The following is a 12,225-nucleotide window of genomic DNA, read 5'->3' as shown; positions in this document are numbered from 1 at the left end:
ACATGAAGCACAACCTATGCCTCTGCATTTTGCACGAGTCCTCCTCCAGAGCCGGGGAGGCTTTGCAGCAGCTTTGCTGTGTGAGCCGCGAGCAGCTGGAGCAGCCTGGCAACAGCGAAATCACAGGCAACGTCACAGCACCGAGATGAGCGGGATTACTTAACAGATGTCGATTGTTTTCCTGAGGTCTCCCCTCTCCACAGGCTGAACATGAAAAAAATACTTACAAGTATTCTTGTAAGTTTGGTGTGGAAAAGGAAATTTCATTCTCTATTAATGGCGCAACCCCACAAGCCTGCTGGTCGGTGGTTCTGCCTGCCCCGAGCAATTTCAGCTTTCAGCGCTGCTCCTGTGTGGCGGGCATGCAGCAGTTTAAAGCACATGATGAGCAGAAATAGCCTTCGGCAAAGGACGCCGGGAATTCTGCCTTTCATTTGGGCTTTCACAACCAAAACAGCTATCACTGAAGAGTAAGGTCCCACTTAACTAGCTCCCGCTCTCCTTTTCTAGGCCCGCGTGGTACTGCCTCAATACCAGTGTCACTGGTGGAAGGAACTGGTAACTTGCCTTTTGCCTGGACTATGAATAGAAGAGAAGGGAACAGAACAAACACAGCTTGCAAATACAACCAGAAAACAGGGAAAAAAAAGAAAAATTATATTCTACTTGGAGGAAAAAAAGCAAGAGTACAGTAAAGAATATGGTATAAAAGTATGGAAAATGCTTGAATATCTGTAATACTTCTGCATTATTACTATGTGCATCCTAAATGGTGATCAGTGGATGAAGAAAGTCTGAAATTCCAGGTTTCAGTCTTTCACAGCCAAAGCTAACAACAAAGTAGAAACTTTAGTACTCCTGCTTTGTCACCAATGTAATCATAACTACAGTTTTAAAGTTATCTGAATTTGTGAACAAAACATCTAGTGTTTTTTATTATTATTATTTTTTTTAAGTATATCATCATCAAAAAGCATGCTCCCTCTCTGATTTCTTCAGTACTTCATAACATATTATTTCCCATATAGCACTTTTAACTGAAGTTGGACAATCAGTGCAAGAACCAAAGAGGGTAAAAAATTTGTTAAGGAAAGATCGTGAACTGTATTTAAAAGGATAACCCTTGAGCTGAAAGGAAGGTTACTAGTGCACTTTATCAATGATTGGCCTTTGTACCAAGTTTACTTGCTACTTTCGTAAGTTATGCTGGAACACAAGAGTAGCCACATACTAATGAAATTTCACGGCAGCTCAAAGTTAAAGAGTTCAGCCAAAACACCAGGGAGCAGCAAAACAATATACAGGAACGAACAGGAGAACAGTGAAGACCAGAAGCGACTAAAGGGGTTTAGCTATTAATTTTAGACGGGAAGAAAAGAAGATTAACATTAAAAGTGATATATTCCTATGTCCCATGGTACAGTTTTAAACAAGATCAGTAAAGGATGGATTTTATACGCGACTCTAGCAATGTTACTTCCTGCTCCCTCCTCGGTTCCTTTTGCTATTTTAACAGAAGGTTAGCAATGTTTTCATTTGCAGAATTACATGCAAGCCAGCATTTAAATGCAATTGCCTGAGGCTCTTTCAAGAAGACAATTTGATCTATCAAATAAAACATAATACAACACCTTCAAGGTAGAAGTAAGTGGGTGGGTAACCCCCAGGGCACAACACCCAACCGAATACCACTCATCTTGCAATAAAGACTCAAGCCAATGCTGATTTCTTTTATTCCCACATTAAGGATCCAATTTTATACTTAAGGAGTTGATGCATTACTACAAAGAGGTAGACATCCTTTCTCCAAATAATAGCAGCCGCATGGATAGTTCTTGCAGGCTACCAAATCTGACGCTAGCATGAAGTCACGAGCACAGAAGCAAGAAATTTACACCAAACCCAGTGGTTTTCAGATGATGTCAATCCAGTCACTTCTAACACATGTGCCACTACCTTCTGGCTATTCCGTCTCATGGCCTTACTTTATATTCACTAACAAAGGAGTTCATTATTCAGCATTTCTCTTTTATTCAAGAGCACCATGGCTCTTGACAGATATGAAAAGCAATATCGTTCCGCAGATCTGGGACCAGTTTATTCAAGGGACTTGCAAAGAGGGAAGGTATCTCCATGTCCATAGGGTGAGTAGAGAACGATAAAACACCACCACCACAACGCCTTGAATGGCAGTAAGTTCTATGATTCGTAGAGGAGCACCAGGGATGTTGAAAGAGACAGAAAATGTCAATTTTCTAAGAACTCCAGGATGGCCTTCTTTGTTGTGCCTCCGTTTTTGCAAAAATGAAGCAGAAATGACATTAAACAGTCTGAACCAAATTACTGTTGTCAAAACACCAAATTCAGATGTTTTTGGCATAAAAAAAGGGGGGAGGGGAAGGGGAAGGAGAAGGGATGTTTTTAGGGTAGGTTTCTGTACCATGCTTCAAGCCTCTGGATGAACAAAGGAAGGCTCACTGTACAAGAACCATCACAAAAGCCTTACCACATATCTGGTGAAAACAGCCAATTAAACAAAACCAAAAATATACTTTCAGGTGAAGCGTGATATTGAGGGGGAAGCTCCCCAAAATAAATACATACCTGGAGACCTGACAGGAGACAGAGGCAGCAAAATCAATAGAAAGAGAGAAGAAATATTGTACTAGTAAAACGATGCCTCAGTTCCCTAAACTTATTTCTTAGAGTTTGGGGTTCACTCTACCAATCTGGAATTTCAGGACTAGGTGTGACTGTGCCTCAAAGCAGCATGTAATCTCTGGCTACTCACTTTATCCTCCCTACAACAAAATGCTGCCTCTAATACAGATGTTGATGTTCTAGCAGAAGAGCGTTGTCAAGCATTTTCAGTTCCTCAAAGAGAAGGCGCTGTAAGATTGAGAAGCATCTACCTAGTGATATTTCAATGACCTGAAAACAGAACGAAAAAATTATCTGCTGAATAATAATTTTCAGCACTGTCTGCAACTGAAAGGGATACCCTCGTGACCACTTTTAACCTTCCAGGGGCCGCTTACAGTAAATCATTATTTCTGAAGATACCTTGTAGCAAAAAAAAAAAAAAAAAAAAAAAAAAAAAAAAAAAAAAATCCTTGGTGACATTTGTCTAGAAAAAGTTCATCCACATTTCTCAGCACAAAAGCAGGTTTTGTTCAAATCCAGTCCTGCAACCCAAGCTATCCAGAGCTAAATGAAACCAATCTAGCAAGTCTGCTCATTAAGCAATTGCACAGCCGCTTTTACTCCTGTGCAAACACAAACATTTCCAGAGAATGGAGCAGGGGTTTCTATGCAGTGAAAGGAAGGCTGGGATTAAAGTACTAATGAATAAGGCTTCTGCAGCAGTCTCACTTGGCTCTCATAACGGATGTTTTCTTTCTAATCAAGTAAAAAATTGAAAAAGCAGAGCACAGGTTATAAAGTTAAGCTGCACATTGCCAAAAGTCTGCAATTAAGACAATAGGACTGTGAACCGTGTTTACTTTCAGCACATCCTCCACTGAGCTTTGCACTTCCAGTAATTAATTTATAGAACAATGAGGAAGGTACACGTACACCTGACCTAACACATTCTATACATACAACATCTCCCTCCCCAAGCTTCCCTTTTCTGGGCACACATTTCTACACTGAAATAGAGACTTGCATATACCCAACAAAATGTTTCCCATCTACCTACAGGGGCAAAGCATTGATTGCCACAAACTTTAAGAAATGAAAATCCTTTTCCCACTTCTTTCACCTTATACTTTCGCACCTTTATCCTTCCTGAAAGTTGACCATATTTAACTCGTATCTAATGCTTTCCACAGAAGTACTCACCTACAGGGACATCAAGCCAGTAGGGTACAAGCTGGGTTCAAAACACACTGCCTTAACACAGAGCAAAATGTTACCTGTAACTGCTATTTCCTAGTGTCTCAGGAATGATGAATAGATACACAGAACTGTCTTGTTTGTAGCCACCTGCAAAATTAATAAGCCTAAAAAGCTTTTGGAGATCAGAAGGTTAAACCTGTTGTGAGTGTTGAAAGGATGCCAAATTGAAAAAAAAAATAAAAATCTTTACTTTCCTCAAGATCTTTAGATACACACTTCTTCAATCACCTTCCAGCAACTATCTTCTAAACATTAACTTTTCTTTGAAATTCCCAGTCTTAATATCCTAGTTTGGCATTCTAAAAATACAACGTGCACTGCTGAGAAGAGGAACACATTAAGACAAGCACGGTGTTTAAAAAAGAAAAAACATCCCTACACTGAGAAGAGCTCTGAAATCTCCATTTCTCCACCAGTATTTGATACTTCATGGCTGCAGTCTGCCTCTTAGCTCCACAAGCAGCCTAGATTTGTTTTCAATACCCTACCATCCAGAGAATGTGTCTCACCGAGCTGAGGCGTGCGTTTGCATCTCAGCTTTGCCCTCCCCAAGGGACCAGCTTTTTCTTCAAGAACCAGCATGGCACTCCTGTTGCTATAGGAACAACAGAGCTGTAATCACCAAGGTCTTGGTATAATTCACATATCATGCTTACTAGCTGCATAGCTTCCATTTTCAGATACACCACAGAGCAGGGACTTAAGGCAGCCAAGTGCTAGCCTACCATTTAGAAATTTAAGTAACTGGGAAGCAGGAAATATGGTGTTGTGATTTTTTATTTTTTTTTTAGGTGATGCTTCTATGCATATAACTTCCTGAGAGGCGTTTTGCTTGTGTTAAAAATATTTAAGAAAGCCTCAATTTCATCACTTCAAGCTCAAGAAACCTAATGAGTCTAAGCTGCGTTAGCTCTTGCTGCAATGCAGGGAAGAGCACTAATATGCAATATCTCAAAACAGATCATGATCACATCCCCCCTTTAGAACAGACACTATTTGAAGAGGGATGGCTTTGGGTTCCTCAGTTATTCTTGGGGATATAAAAAAAAAAAAAAAAACCACAGATGTCAGCTAAAAAACGCTCCTTAAGAAAAATGCGATATATTTTGCACTTTAACAAGATTTCAGCAATGATCCGAAGATAAAATGTTTATAAAATAACATTAATAACACAGTACAAAGGTTTAGACTCTTAATTAATACTAAACTTAAGCATTAAATACTTCAGTCTAGTTTTTTAAACTGTTGTTCAGACCTTCCTGCGTTAGTGAGATCTCATCCCCTCTGCCAGCAGTACCTTTTGATGGGTAATCAGGTATTTCATTTATCAGATAAGCCTCATAATTGCTATGGATGCAACATGGCCAGATCCCTTAAAGAAGAGAATGGGTGAGCAGGCCAAGTATTAATAAAACCAGCCAAAATATCAAGCTATGAACTGACTCCAGACATCTAAATTGTCCAACCATTCCTTGTTCTTGGTGAACTGTAGTCCAGATTAAGGAAACAGCAACTCGAGAGAGGCATATCAAAGGCAACACACCAAAAGGCCAAGCACTTCCTAAGATTCTGGAATACCCTAAAAAGAAAGGGCAAATAGAGTTGGAATAAAAAGACAATTCTGTTATGACAGGGATACATGTTCTGGGTATTCAAGATGCCTTCACAGATCTGTTGCTCTAATATAAGCTGTGCCTCTGAAAGTGAGGGGTATAGAAGACATACTAGACAGAACCTATTTGCTATCTGCTGGAACACAGTAGAGAGCCCTGGACATTTGTTATTATCATCTGATTTACACAAATACGTTTAGTAATGCAGTCAGACTAACTCTGAGCTCCCTGTCAGGAAATCAAGGTTCAGTTCAACAGGACACAACGTAGGTGCTTCAGGAGTTAAGTTGCTCCAGATGTCTGTGTCAAATATAAAAGGAGATCTGCAAATAATCCTAAAACAATGATTTTGTATTTCTAAACTGACAAACTTCTTCTGAAAGCAAAACAGGAAACAAAAAGCTAAGAATTTAATTTCCCCTCTTCCTAGAAAACTAAACACAAACTGAAGGGGAGTCAGACTTCAGACTTGCTTTAAAAATAACGCATTCTAAGGTGCTTTTTGATGAAAGTTAGAGATTAAATTATATTGCTGAATCCTAATAAGGTAAGCATAGTACCATGCAGGCACTTTAAATGTCAGTGTTATTATTATTAAATAGTGGCTAAATGAAGGTTTATAGCACAATTACTTGAATTCAGCAGGGACAAGTATAAACTTCTTTCCTCAGTGCACTGTCACATAGCTGCAAATATATATTGGACAGGTTGCAGAGTGACTCCCTGTGGTCAGACAAATAGACTCAACTAAGGAGTTGACAGATCTTTATCAAAAAAACTTAGTAGGGAGCACCAGACAGTGACAAGGCTCAGCAGTCCTACCTCAGGTAATTACTGGGAGGCAACCTGCCAGCTGTTCTAGGACACTATTTCATGGAGGCACAACAAGGAAAAGCATAAAAATTGTAATGGGGACTGTAATGTACTTATGAAATCCTAAATCATCATCTATACTCTTCTTAACAACAAGAACAAGCTTTCTGCAATTGTGGGGCCAGACTACAGCATATGTGATTCACGAAAAATTGCAGGTCTATACCGAAGCTTTTAGAATGCCACGAATGTCATTCCCTTTTGGGGAAAGAAATGAGAGTATGAAACCAGCTTTCTGCCTTGTGTGTGCCCGCTAGAGAAAAATGGCTCTGAAGTCTGGGACAAATTAGGCCGAGAGCAATTCGTGCTTTTATTGGAAAAAAAAGGACTGTGAAATCTGCTAGTCTACCAAGTCTTTGCAACTAACTCCTTAAATAACACACCTCTTATTTGTTGTGTAAGGCAAACCGCATAAAGACTAAAAGCCTCTGAAGGAGACTCAATGAGAATATTAAAAAAAAGCAGGGAAGAAAATTCCTTTAAGGAATCTTGAAGGACACAAAACATTTAAGTTCCTCAAGTGTGCGGACTTGGGACAGGGTTTTTCAGTGCAAGATAATGCCATCTAGTGGAGATGGAATCTCCCTTAAAATGCCAAACCTGACACCCGTGGCATTTTTATCCTCTGGTTTTGGTACTTTAATGATCTACCCTTCATGCTTCACCAACACTAGGAGACAGCAAAAGGTACTGACAGCTGGTAATAGTCACTGCTGTGTTTCTTTATTAAGAAATGACACATTACATTTCTTAATAAAGTAAAATCACAGAAGAAAAAGAGCAAAGACCAACATTATCATAATTGACTATTACAAATCTACAGAGGTTTTCCAAATATCAAAGTCCTGAGCAACAAATTACAGTTGCTCATGCCTTTACAGCATACTGCAGCTCCATCCTTCTCCAGAGGAAATGGTATTTGGCTGGGTTTCCTCATTTCAATTTATTCTTCATGATACGCTCTCATTAATTTGGAGAGACAGCATGTCTGAATATGAAAAGGACCAACATCTTTTCCCGCTTTTCTAAATAGTTAAGTATATTCTTTCTTCGTTCTATTTTCTTCTACCACGAAAAATCTTAATGGTCAGGACAACAGCTTCACTATAATTTAGGAGACTTGAAGGTGGATCGTATGGTCAAATCACACAGGAAAGACAGCAGCGCCTCAGATCAGATCAAAGCGAGCAACAACAGGGAGGACTTCGCTTCCCTATGGAAAAAGTCTAAAGAATCTTCAAGGACTTTAAGAAAATGCTGACAGGGAAATCATTTAGCATCTGTTCAACCATGGAACAAAGACAACTTTTTGAACAATGCATAAAGCTCTTAGATTTCCTGCGTTGCATCATTAGGGAGTCTAGAAGCAGAATAAATAACTGTTGGTCTCTCTTTTGACTACATTCAAATTTTAAGTCAAATTTTTTTTCAGCTGCAAGTTTCTGACCCTTATCTGGAAGAGCACCCTTTGGGGGTTCTTACTTTTCATATCATCTTGACAAATTGAAAGCAATCAGAAACAGTACTTTGGGCTTTCTTTACAACACTAGGCCAGGAATTTTTAAGCACTCCAACATTATTAGAATTAAGTTTCCAAAGCCCTTTGTAAAGTAAGAAAATAGTTTGTTAATTTCACAAATGATAAAAGCAGACAGCTTAGACAGGAGAGTTAGATTAAGCTGTATTGGAGCACAGCTGCACAAAGTATCAGCGTCCCCTGGCTGGACTTCTGTTTTTATTATCTCGTCTTTGCCAAAGTTCAGACAATTCAGCATACACTTTTATTATGAGAAATGTAACTATTTTAGGGATAAAGCTGACAAATGCCAACTGCTTAAGACAGCACGATAGTAACTGTCTGGTAACTAAGGCAGTCATTCTTAACCGAATACGTCATCTTTAGTTTTTGACGAGAAACTGGCAGATTTTCTCTTTAGACTGGCAGAAAAGTTTAACAATTCTGAGCCAAAATACACAGGTGTATCTATCTCCATCAGTCCCCCAGCTATGTGAGGAATGAACACACAGGCTTAAATCTGAAGAGCAAGTCTGTACAGGTCGTGTTTCTAATGGTTTTCTAAATGTCTCAGATCTATATTAAATTTCTGTTCAACTCAGTTCTTTCTGGCATAAGAGACTAGCAATTTTCCTTCAAAACCAAATCCCACATTATAAATGTGGTCTGGTAGGAAGCCTACGAAGGGGAAAAAATATTCAGAAATAAACATTCAGGTTCAGAACATATTTGTAGCTTCAGAATACCACCACACAATTGTTTTCTACGGCTTCTGTAAAGAATTCACAAAAATACTACCTACTTCATTCCACTAATGGGAACCTGAAGGAATCAAATTAAAATAATACAGTATGGCAATTAATTAAAACAGTGTACTAAATAATTCAGCATTTACCAGAACAAGTACGGAAGTTCTACTGCAACAGTTATCTCTGGCTGCACTTTATCTCAAAGGTATTGTATTATTTTAGTATGAACTAGATTTTTTTTTTTTTTTTTACTGTCAGAGTTTATGTGCCACATACATTAAGCAGATTTGATTGTGAAGTTATTTCATATCCACCACCCTTGTTTGGGAATTGAGTTGTGCAAATTAAAGAAATGCTATGGGAAACAAATTCCTCTTGTTGCTAAACTTTCTCTGAAACGGGGCCATTTCAGCACAGTAAGAATAAATACAAAAATTCGGATGAAAGTTGACTTAGGCAGAGGACCCATACTGAATACAGTAAGACACTCAGAATCAGAGGGGCCTAGGCATGCCTGAGTTTAACTTCACCTATAGCAAAAAAATCAATGAGGTTAGAATTCATTTATATTTATCAAATACATTGGAAAGTGATACACATTAATTCATTTCACAAGATTTTAGCCAAAAATGTTTTGAGCTATCATGGAGAATAATGCCCTTAATCCTAAGTAATCTTAGGTATATCCAAGACTTACTTTATCTGACAAAATAAAACCACCTGTTAAGAAAAATAGGAATCTAAATTTAGTATTTTCTGAGACTGTTTCTCACTAATTAAACAAAATGCAAACAAATCCGGTACTCACCCTGATCAATTGAGTGTTGAGGAAGCTGGCTAAGTTGGCTATTCACTACACCTGCATATGTGCGCAAGAACTCCTCTTCACTAGCAGTCAGCTGGAAATGTACAAAGAGTCAGTCAGCAAAACTACAATGAAGAAACACTGAAGATATCATCTCTGACTCCCCAGTAAGAAATGTCACAGTCGTCTCTATTCTACTCTTCAACAGTTTAAGCTGCTATTTGTACAAATTATAATACCAGCAAGCAATAACAGCAGCAAACTGGTACATCATGCATTCATGGAGAGATTCAAAGCCACTTTAAAACAGATGCCTTATTCTCCTGGTTTCACAGTAATGAAAAACTTTAGCTTATATAGAGTAATAATCAGGTGTTCAGATGCAGTTTCAGGCATCACAAGCCTCATAACTTTTTTTGCAAAAAAATCAATTGTATTTAACCACAGGTGATGGTTAAATCAATGATGGCTAAAACAATTCAGCAATAAAACCAGACCATCACCTGCCCATCTCAGTCAGCACAATCCCAGTTGCTATGAAATTATATTTGGAAAGCTATAAAACATGGGCTGTGACAGTTTATGACATCTTACATTTGATCCCATCTTCCTCAGCATGAGCAGGACTCTCACTTTCTGCTGAATGTACATCTCCTCCGGACTCTTTCCGGGGACGCCCTCACGGTTCATTCCCCTCCTGCCAGCTCCTGGATTTCCTGAAGGCATGATAAGATCAGAAAAAGACAAACCAAACGGGTAATGGGGTATAATAGGAACAATAATAAAGTTTAATTCTTAAACCATCTATTTTTCACCAGCAGGCAGAACAGTAAGTAGCCTGAAATAGTGAGGAATCACAAGCTTTATCAGAAAACCCCTTAAAAATCTGAATAGCTAAACTGGGCCTTACTCAACCCAAAGATTCAAAGAGTCTGATATTAAAATCACTAGTACCTCATTATCTGTTGTTACATTACTGCATGAGTAGAAAAAGAGAAACCTAACTAGATGAAAGAATCACCCTGACAGAACAGCCTGTGTTTTTGTTTTATTCCCCCGTAAATAACCACAGCCAACACGAAAACAGGATGCAGAATGTACAGCCATCAAGCTTACATTGGAGAAAAAAAAAGCTGAATGAAATCTTAAGTCCTTTTCTTTTATAATAAAAAAAGCCACTTCACATTTTATAAAAGTTCTTAACAGTTCGTATAATGGTTGTGGAGAGAAAAAAAGAGTTAAGAGGAACAGAGAAGGAGTACAGCTTAGCATCCTTTCTCACATCGCTTAAGTTGAAGTTTCGCTTTTCTATTTTAATTAAGAATAGCAACATCAGAGAATAAACAGACTAAACAGTCAAGTAAATTCTAGATGGTATAACATGATCGTAATTTATTGCCTGAGTATCCAATAATTCTTCAAAGTCCACGATACCATGTTTACCAAGACAAAGTAAAAGTGTTCAGGAATAACCTTCAACTGCTACTAATAAATATGTTCCAAGATGATTTTTAAGTCAACAACAGTAAAAATCTTAACTGCAAATTTAGGAAATAATAATGCTTCAAATAATACATCGATACAGCAGCATAATAAACTAAATAAACCTATTACAAGTACTGTATGTTGGAGAAACATAACCCCTGCTAAGGAATCCCTGGATGGAAGTGTAAAGCAGCCACTCTTCCACAATGCACAGCTCAGAGAATTGGCTCCAGAATCATCCTCCAATCAGTTTTCATTCACACAACTGGGTCTGGTCCTATATGAATCTATAAATCTGATTTCTTAAATCTTAGTAACGAAGGGAATACTTGAGACATGAGATATGCTTAGTGAAGACTGTACCACAGCAGGTTCAAACACCACTCTTTTCCATGTAATGTTCTCCTGTAGTCATTACCAACCTCTCCCCCCACTTTATCATCACTATTATTTTTAAGGGAAAGTAATCTGGGTGTGGAAACAGTTCAAAATTACACACGGGCCCTCCTGAATGAGTCAGAAATAATGCAAACTTAAGTAGCAGCTGCAGGGATAGGCTTTACCACCCACATTACTTAGCATGAAGACAGCAGAGTGGAGAAAGCTCTATCACCAGTCCTGTCTGAAGAAGTTCCCACTGGGAAGATTTGCATTGTACCCATTCGGTAGAGATGGTTGGGCTCAAAAACTTGTAGCCTGTAAATTTGCAAGGTGGTGATTATTTTATTTTTTGCTATAATCAGCAAACTGCTTTCTGAAGGGGGAATGAAGTGATCTCATAATTTCGTACATCGGCTCTGACGTAAGTAGATTGGATTAGGTTCCTAGGAGTGCAATCCTCAGTGCAATTTGTGAGTGGTAACAAGTGATGTCAACAGTAAGCTAACGAACCAAGTAAGACAGTGAGCAAGAGATGTTAAGTTATGTCTATCCTGAGACAGATGAAACAATAACCATTAAATCAAGATACCAAACAAGTTTGAAAGGTTGAAAATGTGCGACTGGTTCTTCATGTTGAACTGATACATACTACTATTTTATCTCCTTAATATTGTTACTTGAAGCAGGAAGGTGCTGTATTAATAGCCAAAGAAATCAATTTAGAAGAGAACAAACAATATAACAGGACTGTCCTGTATACATTTTTGCCTCATTTCTTCATCTGCACAGTCCCCTCTCAAATACACAATACATTTATGTCATCAAGTCCAACTTACTTTTTTCTCCACTCTCCTACAGACCTCTCTTTACGCACTTATCCCCCTGCCCTGGTCCTTCCCAAAA

At 38.4% G+C, this 12,225-nt stretch overlaps 1 protein-coding gene across 1 annotated transcript in view; it reads right to left on the bottom strand.

Annotated features, from left to right (window-relative positions):
* CTNNBIP1 (catenin beta interacting protein 1) overlaps positions 1–12,225 on the bottom strand; it is a 35,034-nt gene that overhangs the window by 4,662 nt on the left and 18,147 nt on the right. The window contains exons 4-5 of the mRNA XM_066982108.1: positions 10,051–10,172; positions 9,460–9,550 (exon numbers count right to left, since the gene is read on the bottom strand). Coding sequence (XP_066838209.1) covers positions 9,460–9,550; positions 10,051–10,172 — 213 coding nt within the window. The remainder of the gene's footprint in view (positions 1–9,459; positions 9,551–10,050; positions 10,173–12,225) is intronic.

This window comes from Anser cygnoides, chromosome 23, assembly GCF_040182565.1.
Source record: "Anser cygnoides isolate HZ-2024a breed goose chromosome 23, Taihu_goose_T2T_genome, whole genome shotgun sequence".
Taxonomy (NCBI): domain Eukaryota; kingdom Metazoa; phylum Chordata; class Aves; order Anseriformes; family Anatidae; genus Anser; species Anser cygnoides.
Note: the sequence above shows the minus strand (reverse complement) of the source record. Positions and strands in the feature narration are given on the sequence as shown.